General features: G+C 39.7%; 1 protein-coding gene across 2 annotated transcripts in view; it reads right to left on the bottom strand.

Annotated features, from left to right (window-relative positions):
* SLC6A15 (solute carrier family 6 member 15) overlaps positions 1-24,245 on the bottom strand; it is a 51,140-nt gene that overhangs the window by 19,636 nt on the left and 7,259 nt on the right. For both annotated transcript variants that reach the window (XM_067559100.1, XM_067559101.1), the window contains 2 exons: positions 7,382-7,874; positions 133-290 (listed from right to left, as the gene is read on the bottom strand). In XM_067559100.1, the coding sequence (XP_067415201.1) occupies positions 133-290; positions 7,382-7,670 (447 nt within the window). In that variant the 5' untranslated portion in view covers positions 7,671-7,874. The remainder of the gene's footprint in view (positions 1-132; positions 291-7,381; positions 7,875-24,245) is intronic.

Below are 24,245 nucleotides of genomic sequence, written 5' to 3'. Positions count from 1 at the left end.
CTCTGAACATTATAAACTGGTCCTGGAGCTAAGACACAAATTATGAATCTTTGATTAAAACTCAGCAAAAAGTCCCAATGTATTTCTTTGTAATGCTCTGAAGAAATCAGACTATGTAAGTTACAAACTTACTACACAGCTTGCAAATCCAATTCCACCGAGCTTGGGGCTGATGTAATTCCATACACCAATGCTTCCTCGTCGGATTCTCTGGCCCACAGAAAGCTCCAGGAAAAAAAGTGGAATCCCTATTATCATCAGCAAAACGAAGTATGGAACAAGATATGCACCTATGAAGACAAGAAGACATCAATCACTATGAGGATGAGGAAGAGTCTTCAAAGTCAGGGGCAGGTGTAAATTTCTGAAAGGAGAGGAAATAATGAATTATACAAATAGCTGAAGTGTTTAATGGGTTTTTTCCTTCAGTCTTCACTAAAAGGGTTAATTGTGATTAGATGCTTAACACAACATTAACAAGTGAGAAAGATTACAGACCACAATAGGGAAAGAACAGGTTAAAGAAAATATAGCTAAGTTAGATGTCTTCAGGTCAGCAGGTCCTGATTAAACTTACCCAAGAGCACTGAAGGAACTAGCTGAAGCAATGTGAACCATTAGCGATTATTTTAGAGAACTCTTAGAGGACCGATGAAGTCCTGGAGAAGAGCAAACATTAGTACTCGTCTTTAAAAAGGGCGAATAAAGAGGTCCAGGGGAATTATAGACCACTTATCCTAACTTCAATACCCAAAAAAGATACTGGAACAAATTACTAAACAATAAATTAGTTGACATTTAGAGGATAAAAAGGTGATAAGTAATAGCCAACATGGATTTATCAAGTACAAATCATTCTAAACTACTCTAATTTTCTTCTCTCTCTTTGACAGGGTAACTGGCCTAGTAGATGGGGGGAAAGCAGTAGATATGATATATCTCATGAGCAATCTAGGGGAATGTGGTCTAGATGAAATTACTGTAAGGTGGGTGCAGAACAAGTTGAAAAAACATACTCAAGGAGTAGTTATCAGTAGTTCACTATCAAATTGGGAAGACATGTCAAGTGGGGTCTCACACGGGTCAGTACTGGGTCTGGTACTATTTCCTATAGTCATTAATGAGTTGGATGTGGAGAGTACACTCATAAAATTTGAAGACAACACCAAGCCTGGAGGGATTGCAAGCGCTTTAGAAGATAAGATTGGAATTTTAAATGATCTTGATAAACTGGAGAATTGGTCTGAGCTCAGTAAGATGAAATTCAATATAGACAAATGCGAAGTACTACATTTAGAAAGGAAAAATCAACTGCACAAAAACAAAATGAGAAATAAATGGCTAGGCAGTAATACTGCAGAAAAAGAGCTGGGGGTTATAATGGATCACAAACTGAAGATGGGCCAAGAATGTGATGCTACTGCAAAAAAGGCAAATATCATTCTGGGGTGTATTAACAGAGTGTCGTATGTGAAGCATAGGAGATAATTGTCTCGCTCTAGTTGGCACTGGTGCAACCTCATCTTGAGTACTGTGTCCAGTTTTGGGCACCACACTTTAAAAAAGCTGTGGGAAAACTGGAGAGTCCAGAGGAGCACAACATAAATAAGAAGTTTAGAAAACATGACCAGAGAGGAAAGACTGAAAGTATTGGCCATATTTATTCTTGAGAAGAAAAACTGAGGGGAGGTCATGAAAACAAATATGTAAATATTCAAATATGTAGCAGATTGTTATAAAAAGGATAGTGATTAATTGTTCTCCATGTCCGCCAAGGGTAGGACAAGAAGTAATAGGGTTAATTGGAAGGAAGGGAGATTTAGGTTAGATATTAGGAAATACTTTCTAACGATGAGGATAATAAAGCACTGGAACAGGTTATCTAGGGAGGTTGTGGAATCCCTCTCACTGAGGATTTTAAAAACAAGTTAGACAAACACCTCTCAGGAATGGTCTAGGCATACTTGATTCTGCCTCAGCACGGGGAATAGACAAAATGATCTCCTAGTGTCTCTTTCAGCACCATAGTTCTATGATTCTATTAATGCAGCTGATACTCTTCCAGTTTTAATCTCTGCCTGCCACTTGTAGAAATGGTTTTCATCATACAGATAGTGTAGTATTCATCTGGATAATGCCCGTGCATCTTTTAAAATTTGAAAAACCAAGAAATCTCATATTTACAAAGCACTTTCTATTAACTAGGTACAAATCATTTTGAGCCAAATCTTGCCAAGGAGTAAGCACTGTCTGATCTGACTGCCTAATTGTGCTAGATTTTGTGTGCATATAACCACACTCATCAAAGCAGTAGTGATGTAATCACATGCTAAATCAACTTCCTTCAGAACCTGTGTGTTATCTGCTATCAGAGCAGCAAAAGTGGACATTTTTTTTTACCTATAAAGGGATTGTGTGATGATGTTGCAAAAACTTTCAGTGAGATTTAGGCTCGTTAAGTATCTAAGTCACTTTCAAAAATGGGACTTAGCTGTCTAAACCTCTTGGGCCCTGTAATGCTGAGCGGAGCAATTCCTAAAATACCTTTACAAACTATATCTAACTGACCAATGTTACACAGGATGTCTGTGCCAGAGCAGGAGCTGAACTGAAGTCTTCAGCATCCCAGTCCACAAACTTAACCACAAGGCTGTAAACGTAAGCACCTGTGCTGAATTGGGGGCCTCTTGTGCCCTGGGTGTAGGCTGGAAGGTTTATCAATTAAACCAATGCGCCATATTTACCATGGCATAATTCAGCATTGTCTTACATCCTGTGCAACTCTGTTACTTTCAGTGCACCAGTGTAGGTCAGCATAGAATCAGGACAAATATGTTTTGTTTCAGCTTTATGCATATATAAAAGATTGATATGTCATCCTCGCATTGTCACAAATTGGAATTGTATGAAAACATTCTTTCTAATGCATGAAAACTTGGCCAATGGGTGTTGTATTGTATATGGCAAATGAGGATAATTCCTATTCAATTTGGGCAACATTTGGCCATATTTCCTAATAGCATCCTAAATTAGCACAATATGCAGATAAACATGGCTTTACATGCCAACTTTCAAGACTTTCAACTTTGAGTATCACAGTTTGATCTCTTTCTGCATTTTCATGCAACAATTCCTTTCTATATCTTAAAAATAATTTTTCTGTCAAATCACTGATGCAGCATTTTATGTATCATACCCAGGCCCAGTAGCGTCTTGTCATATAAAAATCATCTTTCCTTCTATATATATTTTTAATCTTGACTTTATTAGTTAGAGGTATCAATTTAGGGAGTGAAATGAAAGACTAGTCCTCCAAAACATGGACCTAATCCTTCTCTTGCTACAGTCAACAGCAAAAGTCCAACTTATATCAAGGACAGATGGATCTTAACATCTGTAAGCAACCTGGAACCATAATGGATAGATTGTCTCAGCGAATATACATATTTAGTATTCAGGTTTAGTAAGATTATTACCAGAAGGTCTTATATGTGCAATGAAGCACATAAAGACCCGACTCACAGTAATTAAAAAGCAAATAATTATGGTAGCAATAAGGCAAGTTATCAGATAACTTCCTTTCTCTCAAGTTATTACGAATTCACATGATTAATTGTGTTGTAAACATACAGTTATGTCATTTTTAACAGGACCTTCTTTCTGTCACCAACTGATGCTATGTGCTGATAAATCTAGAAAGTATGTTTTCAAATTTATTTAAATTATTGCTGCTGACAGTTTTTTCTGTAAATATTAAGTGTCTGAGTCTGCTCCCATTTAAACTAATATGAGTTTTGCTGTTATTTTGGGCAGGATTTGGTCCCAAACCTTACATCTCCTGCTTTCTGTATACTCACAAACAGGAATCATTGGTTTGGCAGCCAGCAATGTGAGCCAATACATCTTAAATGTCTAAAGGCCAAGTTATGCAAGTTACTACAAGTTGAGGCAGACCATAAAATATTTCAGTTTGGTGTCCTAGTAGATTATATATTCTGAATTGTTTTTTTCACCCACGTAAGAATACTAATTTTGCATATATGCAAATTTTACATATGCATATGTAAAATATTATATATATATAACATATATATAAAATGTTTCACCCAACTGATCGTTCACAGTCTTAATTTTCTTCAGCTACAGCTATTATTTAAGTAATGCTATGTTTAGGGTTGAAACTAACCTTGAGCAATTAGTTTTAATGGAATGATAATTAAACTTGCAATATACTTCAAAAGTTCATTGCAGCACGCTCATAAGTTCACATGCTCAATAATGTAGTTTGAACTAGCATTTGTAAAGTCGAATATGAAAGAGCTTCTTATTGTCACCTGTGGTAACTTCAAACCAATTACAAGTTATTGATCAAAAATGTATTAATGAATCCATCTATTGTCAGACTTGGAAAAATCAAGAGTGTCTGATTTGTACTTCATTTCAGTAAGATTAGTCAATGGAACTGTGGGTTTTAATTACTGATTGCTAAAATTTCAGCGTTTATTTATTGTTTCATAATTCTGAGAAATGACTGCTTCCTCTTTGTGTTATCAGCTCACAACCTATACCATTCAATCTGCTAATATTTCTGTTTGAAAATAGAGGCTACACAACCATAACAGCCCCTCAGCTGTGTTTCCAGTCAATACAGGTCTTTCAACAAGTAATGATGTAGATTCAATACTTTCCTGCTGCTGCCCACAGTTTCAGTTTGCTCATTATTTGCTACTTTTCTTACTCATTACTTGCTACTCTTCCTACTGTTTAGGTCAACATTATCAAAAGGATTGACATGCTAAATGCTAGGAAAATCAAGTGCTTAAAATTCACATTCATGGCAACTGACCACTATAAGAATTGAGCACTTTGCAGGATCAGGCTACTAATAAACACATACAACAACCATTAACTCCCATGGGACATGAATATGCTCAGTATGCTTCAGGATGTGATTCTCTTAAATAGACTTTCTTTTTTTGTAGCTGATTGGTTTACTTCTAAAAAGTAGTCACGAGGCTCTTTCTTTTCTGCAGTTATTTGTCAACTTGTTCATAGTTAAAGAACATATCTGGAAGAGACTAGAGTTTGTAGGTCAATAAATATTATCATAATTGTGAAGCTCTTCTAATGGAAAATGTACATGAAGGTTATTTGCTATATAATAAGGGACTCATGCAGACACTTTAATCAAGTGATCTTCTCAATGCGAGATTGTGGAATAGTTCTGACAAAAACATTTTTAACGGTCTATGAAATTTCTGCAAGAGCACTCTAACTGCAATGCAAAATAAGACTGAACAGTCTTAAAATGTGGACTGTGCAAAAAGAGAAGAATCAAAACCTATGTTTGAATACCCATTTATATCAGTCTCCCCATCTTGTTTTGATGTTAGCTTAAATCACCAGGAGACAGATCAATACATTTCTCATTCTTTTCTATCAGTCAGAAGGTGGCCTGTCCCCAAAAAGATATGAAATAAGTATAGAAAACAGACTACAGTAGGCACTGTTTAAAACCACCCATTCACTGGCCCACCCCGCTGCAATAGCCATAGTGTCTTCTTATACTAAGAATCAGAGATACCATGATACTGCAGTCACTTCAGTAGGGCAAATATTGAGCTCTTAATGGCAACCATTATACATTTATTTTCCTAGACTGCAGCACAGCCCCAGATTTGTATTGCTAATTAATTTAATTAAATATACATTATTTATTTTATGAATTAATTTGTGTTTCATCTGGATTAATTTGGCAAGTACAGGCTGACACAGTACTTGTAAAGATGCCTGATCATATCAAAACTATTTTTCCTCAGTCTAAGGAAAGCAAAAGGAAAGGAAAGTCTGACCGACTCGTTCTGCTGGCTCATAGAATTAAGCAATGAGTTTGCAAAATTCATAATTGATTAGCAGTAACCGGAGGCTTCCACAAAAGAGCTATACCTTTAACAAACAGACTACTGTGAAGCACTCTACATAGGACTGCAGCTCAACACCATTTGGAAACTGAATGCAAAACGTGGCCTCCTTGAATAGTCACAGTACTTTATTAAATGTAAATTAGTTTGTTTGTGTCAGCCAGTAGGGATATATGATCAGCCCTACCATGCCCATATACTGCGTACAAATAGTCTTTAAGCAGAAGTACTATATGGCTTTCAAGGACACTATACCCAACTTCCACTTTCTCAGTCGGAATTTCTTATTTAGCACCCAGACAAGGAAATTAGTCAGATTCCCCAGCAATGTAATGGTTCTAGCCCAGAACAAAGGTACAAATTAAAGGTAAATGAAGGGCAGAAACAATTCCATTGTTTGAAATGAATGAGAGCTATGTAGTAATGGGATGTGGGCCATTGTGGCCAGAGGTTGGTATTCAAATAACTATTTCAGGCCTGATCCTGCAGCCTTTAATTACATCCATTGTCCCAGTCAGTACACTTTGAAGGATCTGACCCCTTAATACCCACTATGAATAAAAGTTCTTGGGTTTTTTTCAATTCTCTAGAACCTTCTCATTTTTTGTGCAGCAAATGGAGACGGATTCTTTTTCAATTCAGCTAAACACTCAGCCATACCAGGGTGTGGCTTAATTGGCTATTGTTGCATATCTTGAAGGAAGGCTCCCAGCATCATGCCTCACACTGTATCTAAGACATGCATCAAAAGACAAGTAATATGCATCTTGATGTGGTTTCTTTTTTATGTGAAAGGTACTAAGAAAAGAGAGAAGCAATTTTATATCCTAGCATAATATATACTACTAACATCTAAATTAACTCCTTTTTTCTCATATTATACACTTTATGATTAAAGTTATTCATTACTTATAAAAACTCCTTTATATTCCCATAATATTTTGTTCTGGCAAAGGACTAATTTCATGATCGAACTATCTAGGAAATAGTGATATAATTAAAAAGTAAGGACTTGATGTTCAGTTATGGTAAGTCCCTATTAAACCGCTTTGGTCATTAAAGTGAATATACATTACATTTATGTCCATTTTAATGCCCCTTTACATTTTCTGAATGATGTAAAGAGGCCTTAATCTGGCTGAGAATCAGGCCCTAACTATTTTACACACCAGAATCTGCCCATGAAAATAAACGTGAGAGGACCTTGCTTAGCAAATATTTAAGTTAATATAAAACAGTCACATGAACAGGGAAATTCTACCACAAAACATAAGGCCAAAGAAGTTTATCAGGATAATGTACTGCTTCCTTCAGCAGATTTGTCTCTCTAAAATAAAGATAGGATGCTTTCTTCTCATAAATACTTGCCAAAATTAAAAGACAAATTTGAGACACAGGAGAAACTTATCAGGTTTTTACAATGAAATCAGCAAGGCAAGTTAGTAAACTCTGACCCTTACCTCCACCATTTTTATGACACAGATACGGGAATCGCCACACATTTCCCAAACCTACAGAAAATCCAACTTGTGCCAGAATATACTGAAGTTTGCTGTTCCAGGCTGGTCTTTCATCTTCTACATCTGACCCCTCTTCAATATCTACATCTTTATGTTCTGGATCATCAACCAGCAGTTCACTCTTCTTAAAGGTATCATCTGCAGAGTCTTCATTAGAGAGAAGATCCTTAACTGACTCGATGACCTCATCATCTAGTTCTCTTTTTACCACCTTGCTGTTCTTAGGCATTTGAAATAAGAAAAAGGTATATGCGGATCAGGTTCAGTTCAGGCAGGCTGACAAGCCTCAAGGAAAGCTTTCCTTCTGCTAAACCAAAAATGTTGGTAATTCACTGAACAGCTAGACTGAAATGGATGTCAGATTAGTCCTTCATAGTGAGTGTTCAAGAGAAAGAAGACTTCTGGTTCTAAATGTTTGCTGAACTATATATACCTGTGAAATTAAAAAAAGAATGAATTATTAAATTATGCCAGAAAATGTCATTTGGAAAGTTATTTGCTCATTTATCTATTTCAGTTTATCTTCACATTCAGGCTACAAGAGAACTCCTAACTCATCTTTCAGTTGGTCGTTTTAATTTTCCAGTAGACTACAGTGACATTTCTATTCCTCTTCTTATAAATAAAATGTCAGAGAGACACCGCTACTAGGTGGAGATCAAAATTCTGATTTACATTAAATTATGACAATCCACTTGACTCTACCTTTCAGATTTCAAACATCTATTTAAAGTATGCTTCACTCAACTGCTAAGATGTTTTTACAGACCAACAAGCCAACTGCTAATATTTAAAGGTAGTCATACATATATATATTATACCAGGCCACATGTGTAAAGTAAATTAAAAATCTCAATTCAGAATTTCGATTTCACTTGTGGCTAAAAGATTTGAATTTATTCTTTTAATCTATGCTGGAATTTAATTATTAAGAAAGTATCCTCAAAAAGGGCAGTCTTAGTTTTCTAAAATTGTTTCCTGAAACTCAGACATCTATAAAATCTTCATATTAAATATACATAGTAGTGCTATTCCTTTAGGAGTGTGGAAGGCCTATCTTGTGTGCATGACTATATACCACGGGAGATATAAGAGCCCCCAAACACAGTTTTCAAGGTATGGTTCAGATGAGCTGATATGGTGCTTTAGATACAATTATTTTGGGGAAAAGGATAGCTGAATATAGGCTGAAATGTTTTTTAAAAACTCTCTTCCCTTTTGAACATATATATTTCAGCACAGGCATAAAAGTATAGTTATTTAATTATGCTTTCTTTGAACACAGTAAGTCATTTAAAAATACATTTCTGCTTGCTTGCAACTGCTCATAAAGAACTGTAGATTTATCTGAGTGGATATCTAATTTCCAGGTAAGTGCTTGGAAAGGAATTTTTCACTGTTCTCATAGGATGAAGTTCAGCCTAGTGCTGAGGACTGGTATGAAGCTATCTGGACTATTTAAACCCCTAACACAGTACTTATAACTGAGGCTTAAATGATATGGAGGGCTAAATGTAGGCCCTCTGAAGTAAGAAAATTTACCCACAGGGCTTAATCTTGAAGTTCCAGTTGATGGGGAATCATGCTCTTACATGATTCATGTAAACTCCTCTAGCCTTTAGACTTTGGTGTTTCAGTAGCAGCATCGGGTGGTAGGGCTCCACTCTCACAGGGATAGTGCCATGCCAAACCCATGGATAGTTTGAGATCTGCAGAATTTCCAACTAATTATATATATATTATTGGAAAGTAGCCTAGTTGAACTCAGTGTAGATAACTTGAAGGGCCAGGTTATCTCACTGAGGTCAGCTAGGCTAATTTCCAAGTCTTAATGCCAGATGACAGCAATGAAGAGTTATGCTGCCCTGGACTTCAGCCTGCAGCTGATCAAGGGGAGTGTTTGCAGAAGCAGAACTAGATTCACTGTCAATGTAAGTATTATCATCCTGGGTGGGAAAAGCCCTGTAAGTTTAGAGGGAGATACTGCCATGGAAAGTGGTATGCCCCAGGTGTCTCACCTCCTGTCCTGTCAGAAATCTCCCCTCCCTCTTCATGCAGAGAGTCCAAAATGTATGAGGACTCCTGCAGGCTTCAGGAGAGGAGGGATGAGCACATTAGCACATATATCCATGAGTCCTGCCTGTTTTTGACTGTTACTTACATGGATTCCCTTCCTCTAATATGATCATCATGACTGAATGATTTGATCCTTTTTTAACAACAAGCTCCCATGTAGACAAAGTAAGTTTTTCCAAATAGCAACTACATAATATTATGAACTTATACTTGCCATGTTAATATAAAGAAAACACACAACACTATTAACTGTAACTGACAATTCATGTAGGTTTGTGAATGCAAAAGAGTGGGTCAAGGGAAATAAATGCAGTACTAGAAATCCAAAGCTCACTTCAGCAGCATTAGAAAATACAGTTTCTCAATGAATCTACATCAATGTGTGAACTGCCTGCCTTGCTACCTGAGATGAACCTGAATGGATGTTGACTCTTACAGAGGTAAAACAAGAACAAGTCATACACGTCTGTTTATTACTATGGTACAAAGCAACATTGCCAATGTATCTGTTGGAGGTCCAGTACAATTTGAGTTGCCTGACCACTATCCTACAAACCTGGAATAGCTTTAGTTGTTTGCTTGGCTATTCTGACCCCTGTAGCATGACATCTTCCGGTTGGCAGAGATGAATAGGACTATTGAGTGATCTTGCAGATGTCTCAGTTTCTTCATACCACGGCACACAACAAGACAAAATGCACAACATGTATGCTTGCAGCTGCCCATAGATAACGGTGATGAGAACAAGAAGTTATCCTTGAACGTCTGGGGGTACACTTTTTCATTGCCAAGGGGCATATTTTTACACCGCCTCTCCCATCACCAGATGTTGTTTTGATGACTCCAATTATTATGCTGAGAATGGAATGTAGTTAAGGGTGAAAACCCAATGTAGGTAATAAGCATATATGATGAGTAGAGAGGTAATTAGGTAAAAGCTGTTTATGGAAGGGTATAAGAAGTCATTACTTAGACAAAGGAGCGTGCTCCATCAACACCTGACTCCGCGATCAGATGGTCAGATCAGAGGATCCACTGACTCCCTGATGGGGCCCATGAAGAAAGCCGTTCCTGTATACAGCCTTCTGAGTGACTACTTAGCTCTCCAGGCTTAGTGAGTATGATATATTGTAGTTAATTTTAGGCTTTGTATTCAACTAGTATATCTATAGAAAACCTTGCACATTAAACCTTATTGATCTGCAAATCAGGAGTATCGTGTCTCACTGGTATTCACACTGATCACTAAGTGTCCAGTATCAACAGTATCTACTGTTGTCATGAATTATGTAATAAAGCCTATGAATTGGAACAGAAATAAACAAAACATATTTGTATGATTGCCTGGATATATAAACGTAAAATAAATGTTAAATAAAAATAGGGAAAATAAAGAGCATTTGTTTTCAAGTCTCTAGAGGATATTGCAGACTATAAATTGGCCTCAAAATGCTTTTTTAAATTAGCATTAATAAACACATTACTATATATTCCAAGATTCACATACTGACAAGGCACCCACCAGAATCCCATGCACAAAGCAAAAGTTTTCCACTCCTATTTTGGCTTTCCTAACAGTGGCAGAGAGATTGCTCTGCAGGTCTTCTGGGTCACATGCCCCTGAGGAGAATTCTGGAGCAGGCTCTTGAAGAAACCATTGGTGCATGTATGCCTACATGCCTGAAATTGGTTCCTGCGCACAATCCACATTACCCCATTAATTTCTACTTTTGCAGAAATAGTCTGCAATGGGTGACAAAAACTGTCCATGGGGTGACTGCTGAGTAGAATTTAACTACACTTTGATGCTATTTGTGCAGAGTACCATATATGTGTATCAATTAGGGGGCATTCTGGTATGTGTTAAACTAAAAATAGGCACTATAGAGGCACCGGTTCTGAAAAGTATTTAAGTATCTAATGAACTAGCAATGGAACACAACAGAGATTGGTGGCGGAGTGGAGTTCTTATATAAAGGGGAAATTGAGAAGAAATTGTATCATACTTTTTGTTGTTTGTCTATGTATGTTAGTTTGTCTTCTCTTTTAGGGGCAGGGGCTGTCTTCTGTGTGTACAGTGCCTAGCACAATGGGGTCCCAACCCTTGCTGGACCTTTAGGTGTTCCCAGGATATAAAAAATAGTAACAACATTTTAACTAGTCCCACTGAAGTCACAACCATAATCATTAAAGAGTTAGGGGTTTCCACTGACTTTTCACATTGTATGTTGTAAACCTTTGAACTATATTTTAAGCTTCCAGAGAATGAACTAGACTTCTTAAACAGGACTTTCAATTTTAAAGTGTAATCTATAAGAGTAATTTCTTCTAGCAATAAATGTGAATGATGGAACAAGCAATCTTTCCCAAAGACTAAAAAGCTAGAATAGTATTATTTTAAAAAACCTGTGGCAGCTATATAGAAGGGAAATTAAAACATAACAAAAACAGTGCTAAGTGGTCCTGCAAGTCCATTTAATTACCTCACAGAATGACCAATATGCCATACTTAAGGATAAGATTTTGTCACGGGGGTCATGGAAGTCATGGATTCCATGGTTTTCATAGACCTCCATGAAATTATCCTCTTCAGCTTCAGCCCCATGCCCTGGGGCAATAGGGCCAAAATTGTCAGCTGCTGGGGGCTTCAGGGTCCCCAAGGCTCTCAGTCACCATGGGCAGCAGATGCCCCCTTAGTCCCCAAGCTCTAAAAGAATTTGCACTCCAAATTATGAACACGCTTACAGCTTATGAAAAGCTCACAGTTCATGCTCATCAAGTCACATATGACATTCGTGATCTTGTATTGTGGCAGACAGCTGCTCTGAAACTTGCCAACAGCGAACACCTCTTCTCATTTTATAAAAATGTGCTTGGGGACAACAGACGCTGCATAAAAAATAAGTCTGTCTACGTATAACTTGTTTGCAAAAGGGATTTTACTAAAGGATCAGTTACTTTTGTTCTATAGTTCTTCATTATTTTTGTTTGAAAAATGATTGCACAATTTGTACGTCTACTTTCAAAATAGTTTACTTTGTCAAGGAACTGAAAACTATTGCATTAACGTTGTTTGTTTCTTGTAAATGTTACACTGTAATACTTTATTGTTAAATTATTAGACATTTTTGTTGCCGTGACCATACAATGATTTTGTTCACTTTTACTATGACTGTTCTGTGAATTTTGCCTAATTTACCATGACAAAATCTTATCCATACTCATACTCAAAATGTAATGAATTCTCAGATGCTTACAGCTTCTACAGGTTCCCAGATCAGATTTTCCTTACCCCATAAGCTTTTGTGAAAGTTTTGCCTAATATCTAAACTAAATCAATACCTTCTCAAATTAGATCATGACCACATGTTTAACTGCTATCTTGTAATGAAGGCAAGATCATGTTGGCCCCATATACGTGAGCATATAATTTAAAGTAATCTCTCAAATGCTTTTATTTTATTTTTAAGGATCACATTTGAAGAGAAAAATTATGAAATGTTCATTTCTGAAGTATCTGAAGTATTTCTATGCACTAGAAATGGGGCAAACAGACGTTACAACGTGTCCTAACTTCTGCTGCTTCTTTTCTTTTTCCTAGTTATTCCAACCAGAATATGGAATAAATTAAACTCAAGAGTTGTGTTTCAGATACATTAGCTTTGTAAGGCTGAATACAAAGAACTTGTGGGTTATACTAAATGTTGCGCTTTATTACCTGGAGTCACTGATGTAGCTAAAACAACTAAGTACTCTGACATGGGTTTTCCTAGATTCCAAGGCCAGAAGGGACCATTGTGATCATTTAGTCTGACCTCCTGTACAACACAGATCATAGAACTTCTGTTTATTTGAAGTGGGTTGGTTACTGGTGAGGATGTAGTGATATGACAAAATACACAGCATGGCTCTTGATGGATATACAGGGAGCATGGTGTTGCTCATCTCCACCCTAGGGTACTTTCCTTTAAATACAGTCATGGTACTGTAATGCATGTGTAAATGCCTCCTGTAGAAATGAAGTGTGAATGCATTATAAATTGGAAATAAATGTCATTTATCTGGTTTATCTTCCAAGTCCTGAGTTTGGCATTACCGCCAGATAATCTGCTGTGTTAGGCCCATTCCTGGCTGTCTTCTAAGCAGGCTGATGTAATCACATGGCGCTAACTGACAGGCAAATTTAGACCTTGTCACTTTTACGTGTCCACTCTGCTTCAGTAATCTAGCATTAAGGGGGAAAAAAAACAGTTCCCCCCTAATAATACTATTACATATGTAGTTAGGAGCTAATGACATTCCAACACTCGGTACTATAACAGACCCAGCATTTCCTTGTGACCATTTTAAATCCTGCCATATCTCACCAAATCACTTTGCTTTTGGGGCACGTATTATCAAAAATGCAGAAACAGAGATATTTGGGAATAAACATTTTTTTGGAGTGTAACCAGGGCTGGATTTACACCTTATGCACCTCTAGGCACAGCATCTTCAACCTCCCCCCACCACCTGCCTACAGCAGCTGACCTTCATGATTTCCATGCGGGGCATCGAGGGGAGCAACAGGGAAAAGAGGGGCTGGCTGAACCAGCTCCGTGCAGGGGAGGGGGAGAGAGGGGCTGGAGTGACCGGCCAGGTGGCAGGTCCTCAGAGGGAAGAGGAGGACCAGTGTGGGGCCAGAGTTCCGGTGTTCATGCAGGACCCCAAATTGGCCAGGACCCCTGGGCACAGCCCCATTAGCCCATATGTTAATCCGCCACTGTTCAGGTGCCCCTAAAACGATGGCTCCCCTAGGCACATGCCTACTATGCCTAATCGGAAATCTGGTCCTGAGCATAACAAAATATCAGCAGCTCCCCTTCAGAGCATGAAAGCTGAAGGAATCCCCTTCTGGCTAAATCATAGAATCATAGAATAGAATATTAGAGTTGGAAGGGACTTCAGGAGGTCATCTAGTCCAACCCCTGCTCAAAGCAGGACTAACCTCAGCTATATCATCCCAACCAGGGCTTTGTCAAGCCTCAGCTTAAAAACCTCTAAGGATGGAGATTCCACCACCTCTCTAGGTAACCCATTCCAGTGCTTCACCACCGTCCTAGTAAAAAACTTTTTCCTAATATCCAACCTAGACCTCCCGCCCTGCAACTTGAGACCGTTGCTCCTTGTTCTGTCATCTGCCGCCAGCGAGAACAGCCTAGCCCCATCCTCCCTGGAACCCCCTTTCAGGTAGTTAAAGGCCGCTATCAAATCCCCCCTCATTCTTCTCTTTTGCAGACTAAACAAGCCCAGTTCCCTCAGCCTCTCCTCATAAGTCCTGTGCTCCAGCCCCCTAATCATTTTGGTTGCCCTCCGCTGCACTCTCTCCAACTTGTCCACATCCTTTTTGTAGTGGGGGGCCCAAAACTGGACACAATATTCTAAATGCGGCCTCACCAATGCCGAATAGAGGGGAATAATCACTTCCCATGACCTGCTGGCAATGCCCCTCCTAATGCAGCCCAATATGCTATTAGCCTTCTTGACAACCAGGGCACACTGCTGACTCATATCCAGCTTTTTATCCACCGTTACCCCCAGGTCCTTTTCTGCAGAGCTGCTGCCCAGCTCGTCGGTCCCCAGTCTATAGCTGTGCATGGGATTCTTCCTTCCTAAGTGGAGGACTCTGCACTTCTCTTTGTTGAACCTCATTAGATTTCTTTTGGCCCAATCCTCCAGTTTGTTTAGGTCACTCTGTATCCTATTCCTACCCTCCAGGGTATCTACCACTCCCCCCAGCTTAGTGTCGTCTGCAAACTTGCTGAGGGTGCAATCTACCCCATCCTCCAGATCATTAATAAAGATGTTGAACAAAACCGGCCCCAGGACTGACCCCTGGGGAACTCCACTTGTGACCGGTTGCCAGCTAGACATGGAGCCATTGATCACTACACGTTGAGCCCTATGCTCTAGCCAGTTCTCTATCCATTTTATAGTCCATTCATCCAACCCATACTTCTTTAACTTGCCAATAAGAATACTGTGTGAGACAGTATCAAAAGCTTTGCTAAAGTCAAGGTATATCACATCCACCGCCTTCCCTACATCCAGAGAGCCAGTCACCTCATCATAGAAAGCAATCAGGTTGGTGAGGCATGACTTTCCCTTGGTGAATCCATGTTGACTGTTCCTGATCACCTTCCTCTGCTCCAAGTGCCTTAAAATGGATTCCTTAAGGACCTGCTCCATGATTTTTCCAGGGATTGAGGTGAGGCTGACCGGTCTGTAGTTCCCTGGACCTAACTGAGCATCAGTAAGCAGGGAGTTAATGCCCTGGTCAGACCTACAGATGCATGATATAATGCTGAGGAGGGCTGGGGACTCTACTATTAATAATACCTTATCTGAACACTGAAAGGATATCTAAAATCTAATTTTCTCATCATTAATGCTGTTTGTTAAAATTTTCTTGCTACAGTTGATTTAGACAATGAAAATAAACCAGTCAGTTAACTTTTTGTTTCCAGTCAGTTTCATTTCCTCATTCTCATACACGGGCTGTTGCTGCATTATTGGAAACACTACCACAGAGGGTGGTTTTTTTTTTGTTGAAATGCGGAAAGAAACTGCATTGGAATTTAACAGCGACAGGAAACCATGGCAACATTTTTCCCCTTTTCCTGTGTGAATCCCTGTTTTTAAAAAACCTAAATTTGATCTTAAATTGACTGGACAAGTGTTCCTTTGATGTCTCAGAGAACTTAACAGAATGGAAATTGCTGATATAGGTGATGTGTGGCCCAATTAAAAATGTTTTAGAACATAACACACAAATAAGAACATGGTAATAGTAATTAATGATCTGAATTAGCATGAGCAGAATTCTCTGGAAATCCCCTGAGCAATTATTTAAAAACAAGCCCTTCTAAATTAAAACAATACCCAACTGACTAGTGATTATGATCTCCTAGATGGGTTTTTAATTGGTTAAATGAAAATGCTGCCATTTCCTTCTGCTATTGAAATATCAAAACCAAGTGTTATGTTAACACTTGCATCTTGCAAATTATGGGCCCAATCTTTCTCCCAGAAAAGAAGGTGAGAGCTTTATTCTTTACTAGAATCAAGACTGAATGGGTATATCCACACAGCCTGCGGCAGACTCCCAGCCCAGGTTGATGGACTCAGGCTCACAGGGCTCACTAAAATAGCTGTGTAAGTGTTGTGGCTAGAGCTGGAGCCTTGGGTCTTGAAGCCTAGGGAAGGGGAAGGCTTCAGAGGCTGAGCACCAGCCTAAGTCGTAACTTCAAAGCATTGGCTACATAGCAATTTTTAGAGTGCAAGTGCGAGCCCTGCAATCCTCTGTATATCGACCCGGGCCGGGAGGCTCGCTGCTGCAGAGTGAGATGACATACCCAATATGTCTAGATTCAGAAAAGAAATCAACCTGTTTAAGTTTTATCTATATCAATACTTATAAGGCCCCCATCACCACAGTATCTGAGCACCTCACAATCTTTAATGTATTTATCTTCACAACACCCCTGTGAGGTAGCGAGTACTATTATGTTATTATTATCTTTTTTTTTAAGATGGGAGAACGGAGGCACAGAGAAGCTAAGGCCCTAAAGCAGAATTCTCAAACTATGCAGGGAAATGCCTCTCTCACCAGTGGGGCCCAATCTTGTAGGCATGCTCTGAACACGCCTAAGACCAGATGCCTGTCAGACCCCACACAGTAGGAAGGCCAGATGCAGGCCACTCGTAGGTGGAAGGAGCAGCACAGCAGCCACTCGAGAGACAGCCAGGGACTCAGGGAATGCAAATGAGAAGGATCAAGCATGAGGCAGAAAGATGGTTTCAGCTGTTAGAGCACTGGCTACCGAAGTGGCTGATGTGCCTAACTCCAGAACAGGGTCCATGACTGAGGATCCCTTGCACAGGGAGGCATCTATCTCTGGTCCATGAACCAGGCACACAAGGTCAGCCACTTTCCTAAGCATTTTACTCCTCGCTAGCTTAGGCAGCTCCCCACTCAGCTTTCTAGCTTCTGACAATCCCTTTCTTAGGCACCTGACCTTCCCCATGCATTGTATGGGGAGGCTAGGTGCCTAGTTTGGGGCTGAAAATTCCCCTAGGCAGCAAAGTACCCAGAGGTTAGGCATTGCAATGCTGAGTGAAACAATGCCTAAGTACCTTTGAGAATCCGGGCCTAAGAAATTTGCCTGTGGTCACACAGGAAGTCTGTGGAAGAGCAGGAACCCAGGTTTCCTAAGGCCTAAGCTAGTAACCTAACCATTGGACCTTCCTTCCTCTCACATAATTCTGATCTTGTTAATGACTGAAGCAATATTAATACCTTCAATGGGGAAACCGAGCTTGAATTAACTCCTTAATTGTCTTATCTTCACTGTACACAGTCACAATTTTTCTGTCAGGTTCACAGCCACATTCAGAAAAGCTGGAACAGGCAGATAGGAAGAATAGCTCTAGAGCAGCCAAGCATACTGCTTGTGATGCGAAATTAACCTTTCACTAAAGCCAATGACAGACCCAGTGAACAAGGGCCACGTTTCACAATGGTGGTAAAGGTGGATGAGCCATGACTGTGGATGCGTGTACCACATAGGACACAAGAAGAGCTAGATCTTCATAATGGTCATCCACACCCTCAGAAATCAACAGCATCTGGTGGAAGAATTCCTGGGAAGGGGAATAGTGTTCCCCAAAATGAAATCCCTCTACATTTCCCCAGTCCCATGGAGGCAAAGTGAAATGAAAGGGCATCCAGCTATGACAGACCACAACAGCATGAGGGCTAAAGCCAATGCCCGGAGGAAGGGAGTGTTCTGCATGCATAGAATGGGCATGAAACAAACCCTGCTTAAGGAAGTTGCATAACCCCAACTTCCTGGAAGTCTAAACCAGGCCTTAGAGGCACGTTCCATCTTGCCACATAGAATGTGTTAGCAATGAATGGCACTGGGTAGAACACAGCTCTTGTGAAACTCAACCATTAAAACATCATAACTGCTGGCATCACAGAGGCCCAGCTGTCACAAAGTGATCAACTTTCCGTGGGAGAAGCAAGCTTTCGGTGAGTTCACACCAAACTCAAGATGTGGCACTTGTTATAAAACAACCTCTAACACAGACTTTAACCACTATGAAACCCATCTCTCCATGCTTATTCTATGCTTGGCTCCAACATCGTCATGGACATTTGTCTGCCATTGTGACCTATATGCCAACATAAGACGCATCACCTGCAGAAAAGGATGCATTCTACCACTAACTAGAAGCAAAAATCCAGTCAACTCCACCACGACACACTGCTAGCGCTCAGGGATTTCAATTCAGTGACTGGCTCCAATCCAGCTGGATGTGAAACTATGATAGGTCCCTTCGGTTCCAGTTCCTCAAATGACACTACCACCCAGCTTTTGACACTGTATGCCACCAAAGTCTTGGATGTTATGGACTCCTGATTAGGCACCTTAACCATTGCTGGATCTTAATTTAAAACAATGGACGTGCAATGAAGGAAAACGACCACATCCTCATCAGAAATCACTCCACAGTGAAATCTCACTGAATCTTCAGTAGTGCAGAAGCACCAGCAAACTCAGAACATAGACTAGTTGTTGCTCAGCTTTCACTGAATTTTCCAACTCCTTGTAAGCCAGACATCCACCAACACTACAATGTATAAAGTCTATCTGGGGATCCTGTTGAAGCCATGAAATACGCACAGGCCATCAAGGATCATATATGTAAACTCTATACCCTCTCAGATGATATGGAGAGCACCTGGACTGGTATACATAATACAATATTACATGCCACCACTGGCACAACCAGCATCAGACAGTTGCACAAGAAACTTTGGCTTTCTGAAGAGGCACAAAAGCAGGGAGATGTCCTAGAACATAAACAGCTGAAAGGCATTTTCCGGGCCAAGGCCATGGCCATGAGATCTACATCGACTCCCTGGCCAATGAAGCAGAGGACAGTCTGAAGTACAACATTCTGCATCCTGCCTAGAGAGTCATCATGCACCTGGCTTGCAGCCATAACAACCTTCTACCATCCCCATCACAAAATTAGACAGCTCTACCTGCTCATTGATGGAGGAGATCCTGGACAAATGAAACACAGCTTATGAAAGCATGCTGGACCATGCGTCTGCTGATGATTGTCCAGAGCTATGTAACCTGGCAAATCACATAGCTGCAGATCCAGGGACAGATACTGATCCTCCATCACTCAAGCAAGTACGAAAGGTTATGGAATGGATGTGCTGCTGGATCTGATGGTATTCCACCTGAGCTAATCAGAGATGCCTTGGAATTAGTGAGCACTGGCCTGCAACAACGGTTCTTAAAAATGTGAGCATCAACATTCCAGTAGAATGCAAGATGGCATAATAGTGTCCCTGTACCATGGCAAAGGATCTTGCACCAAATGTGGCAACTACAGGCTGATCTCATTACTATTACCTGGAAAGGTCTTCATTCACATTCTGCTTGAAGGATGCAACCACTCCTTAGCAGACATCATCATCCACAGCAATCAGATTTTGCCGTTGTGTGGTCGACAATGGACTTAACCTCTGGCTTCTGGCTGAGCTTCACCAAGAATGTAACCACACACTTCATGTGGCATATATTGATATCAAAGCAGCTTTTGATTCAGTTGACAAGCAAACACTCTGGCTTATACTGAAAGACGTTGGCATTCTAGATGTTCTACTAAATCTGGTGAACAGTCTTCAAATCAGTACTGGAGCAAGAGTTGTGCTGGTTCAAGGTTTTTGCTGTGTTTTGCCTCAGGTGTGTGGTAGGGATATATTCTTGCCCCCACACTATTCTGTCAAGCTATCAACTAGATATTAAGACTTTCCACTCCACATGTCAGAATCAGGGTTGGTCAAAAAGTGTTCACCAACCAAGACTATGCTGATGATGCTGCCCTGTTCATATAGTCAGATAATTTCAGCCCCACCCTCAAAGGTCTCCAAGATGCTGTCCACACTCCGGGGTTGAACATCTGATGGCAGAAGACCAAGGTCCAGAATCTCAGAGTTGGGCCACCAGAACCCCCAGTGCAGGTGGGGTCGAGTACCATGGAGAGCATTGATGAGTTCATCTACCTAGGCTGCAAGCACAGTTCAGTCACAGCAAACCAGACATTCTTCAATGAATAGGTCTCACTGCATCCTGCATGAGGGCCATGTCTCACTTATGGATCCAAAAACATCTTTGAACTGAGACAAAGTCCAGGGTTTATCACATCCGTGGATTACCTATAATGCTATATGGGTAAGAAACATGGACCCACTTACAGGCAGATTTGGAGCAGCTAGAGGCATTACATATGCATGGTCAGCGCCAAATCCTGAGCATAAAGTTGTTTGTCTTTGTGCTAAATGTCATAATCTCACAGAGATTTGGCCTTCCATCAGTAGTTCATTATATCAAAACGTGGTGTGGCATGCTTTTTGGCCATGTCACCAGGATGCACAAAACCAGGCTCTCAAACTTTCCACTGAAACATAAAAGGGAGCATGCTCTAACCCTAGCTGGCACCACCCATAGGGCTGCCCTAGAGCTCCATGAAGTCACAGGATTGAGCTAGATCTGGGAACTTGACTACACAATGCCTGGTGCGACACTATCCACCGTGGTCACTCTGGCTGGCCCAATAGCGCTCGGTAGACTATGCACTTTTAATTATGCTGATAGGCAGGTGGTATTTGTCAGGAGAAGGAGAGGAGTTTGAAGTTCCAATCAGACTCCATAGGAACTTTACCAGTGAAAGAATCTGAATAGACTTATTCTCTGAGAAGCCTGGCTGTACAGTCTTTTCTGCTGGGAGTTTCACCCGCTCCTGCTCTCTCGTTAAGAATTGTAGCAGCTTTGCACTGTCCTTCCCACACCAGAGACCATCACCAATATTTAAATCCCTTTTTTAGCATTTTCATATTTATCTGGTAAGATGTATATATTAATATATGAGTGAAACTTACTGGATATGCATTGTATTCCAAGTGCTCTCAATTATGTAGTACAAATAAATAATTAAAAAGTGATGATACTGGAGTTTTTCATAATCTATAGGGAACAACATGCACAAAACATCTGTAGACTTGCATACAAATTTGAAAGTAAAATGAAAATAGTTGACCAAGAAATCATGTAGCTGTAATCACAGCACCAGTCTATATGCAAAGATGTATGTAAAGCAATTTTAGTTTATAAAGTACACTAGAATATTATAACACTGATTGACATAACTCAACAGCAAAGAGCCATAGCAAAGATTTATTTTACCATAAAGTAAAACATAATTGTTTTTAGATTCATAGCTTTCAAAAGAGAACATATTATTGTCTGAAAACATATAGATCCCAATACACCCTCCATTCCTTTATAGAAGGTATGTATTTTCTTTCTTTCTTACTTTCTTTGTATATATTTTATTTTGTATTAAATCAAAATTAAAAACATTCATCAGAAAGATTGGGAAAGGGTCTAAATACACTAATTAATAAATTATAAATAGTCCTAACACCTTATTTTTGGCCAAAAATGGTTTCAGCCCTCATTTGGACATTTGCATAAAGGAAATAAAGACAAAATGAAGATACCACTTTTTAACACTTTATTAAAGAAAAGCAACAAAACCCAAATACAGCAGAAATTATCTTGTTTGAAAAGTCTCACTTAATCAAAATATAACACACTATTCCTACACATTCAAAATAGAAAAAAAGAAAAAGGGAATTAATTTCCTTTTAAATTCAAGATCACTTACTAAGCGGAGTAAGAGATTCATGTTCTCAAAACTGAATGTTCTTCTCAGAGGTAGCTCTATGCATAACGTGATGGTGTTAGGCAAAGGTGGAATGCAGTGTGTGAAAGGATATATGGAGTTCACAGCATATTCTCTTAGCTTTGTGCAGAAGGTTCCAGAACAGTTGAAAATCCAGTCCTGCAAGGTGCTACGTTCCTTCTTCTCCCTGTCACAAGATGCCCCATTGACTCCAGTGAAGGCTGGCATAGTTCAGCACATAAGACACTGGACTAGAAGTCAAGATTCTATCCACATTCAGCCACTAAGCTGCTTTCTGACCTTGGTCAAGTCACATCTCCATGCTTCAGTTTTCCCATCTGTAAAATGATGATACTTACCCACTTCTGAGATTTATGTGTGGAAAAACTCTAAGTAAAGCTAAGATGAGGATGTTCAGCACCTTACAGTAACCTTGCAGGAGTCAACTCAAATATACAGCAGGCTGTTCCCACATCTGCTGCTGTGGTAGACTGAGGAAAGGACAGTGGAAGGAGCTGATGGCTGGAAGAGGGAAAGAAAAAGAGCAGGAGCCTTGCTGATCTGAGAAGAATTAGACCAGTGCTGTTGATGGGATTTTGGGGGAGAGCTGAAGGACATAAGTTCTGACTGGGAAATAGGAATGGGAGGGAGAAAGCAGAAAGAGCGATCTAAGTTTTGGAGGCAGACAGTGATTGTGAAGAATGACTGAAGTAGGCGAAGACCTGTCTGCAGACTGGTCATCACTCAAAGGAAGGGCTACACTATGTTACAATACTCTGTTTAATAGAACTACTGCTGCAAAGCAGCAGCATATGCCACATAGGCATCCAGAGCCTGCACTATCTTCTTCCTGTCTAATCAAGACCATTGTTATCCTTCTGCACTCTGCACTATGGAAAAGTATGGGAGTGGCCATTATCTGCTCCTCAGTAGGAGCTGAATGCTATAGTATTTTGTCCTCGTTCAATAAAATAGTTGTGCATACCAAGACATTAGTACAAGTTTCCCATCATAAAACTGTTATACAAGTGCACATTAAGAACTTTAAATCTGTTAGGAAAACATGGTGTTCTCAGTTTCATCCAAATTGTCTCCAAGGCTAGACTCCAAAATATTTTCAATCAGTGTGGTAGAAACAGATGAGGACTCAAGTTGCATCTGATTTGATCTTTCTCTCATGAAAGATGCCATCCCAGCCATATAAAGAGGGACACAGTTCTATGTGTTCCCTTGTGATTCTACCTGAGACTTGCAGGAATATAACAAAGAAAATGTGACATTGCAGTCTTGCACAAGGACTCAGAAGTGGACTTTTGGTTTGGAGGCATTATAAAAAATGAGTATCTCCCCTTGACATGCCTCTTCCCAGTTAAATGTTTAGACCCTTGCAAAATAATTTAAAGACTCAGGATCAAATCCACCATTCATGTAAGTAGGTGCATATCTACTGACTTCAATGAAGTAGTGCTTGCTAATTTTAACAGTGAATATAGCTCTCAATTCCTAATAAATGGTCTTCCGGGGTTCTCTCTTAGAACAGGAACTTCTTTCACAATCTCAACTACAGGCCAAATAAATCCTTTATTTCTCCCTCTTGTTTTCTCATCCCCATATTCAGGTCCACTGGAGGATTCTTTCTGAAATTATTAGGCAAACAATATGGCATAACTAGGGGTAGAAACTTTCTTCACAGAATCATCAGACTTCAGTAAAATATTTCTTAACAGTTGGTTTGTTAACTCAGTGACAACGTCTCCTTGCAAATCAATGGAATGACAGGGACTTATATTTGGGGATCTCTAATTGGACATGTGGGGAATATCTAAGATTATTTTATTTCAGAATTCTTGCGTGCCATTTTTGTTCTACATGTGTAGGTTGTCTCTAATCATCATCTCAGTGGTGGTTTGAACAG

The sequence above is a fragment of the Emydura macquarii genome, unplaced genomic scaffold (genome assembly GCF_026122565.2).
Source record: "Emydura macquarii macquarii isolate MOO-44397 ecotype Brisbane River unplaced genomic scaffold, CSIRO-AGI_Emac_v2 contig_2205, whole genome shotgun sequence".
Taxonomy (NCBI): Eukaryota; Metazoa; Chordata; order Testudines; family Chelidae; genus Emydura; species Emydura macquarii.
This window is presented reverse-complemented; position numbering and strand designations above follow the sequence as displayed.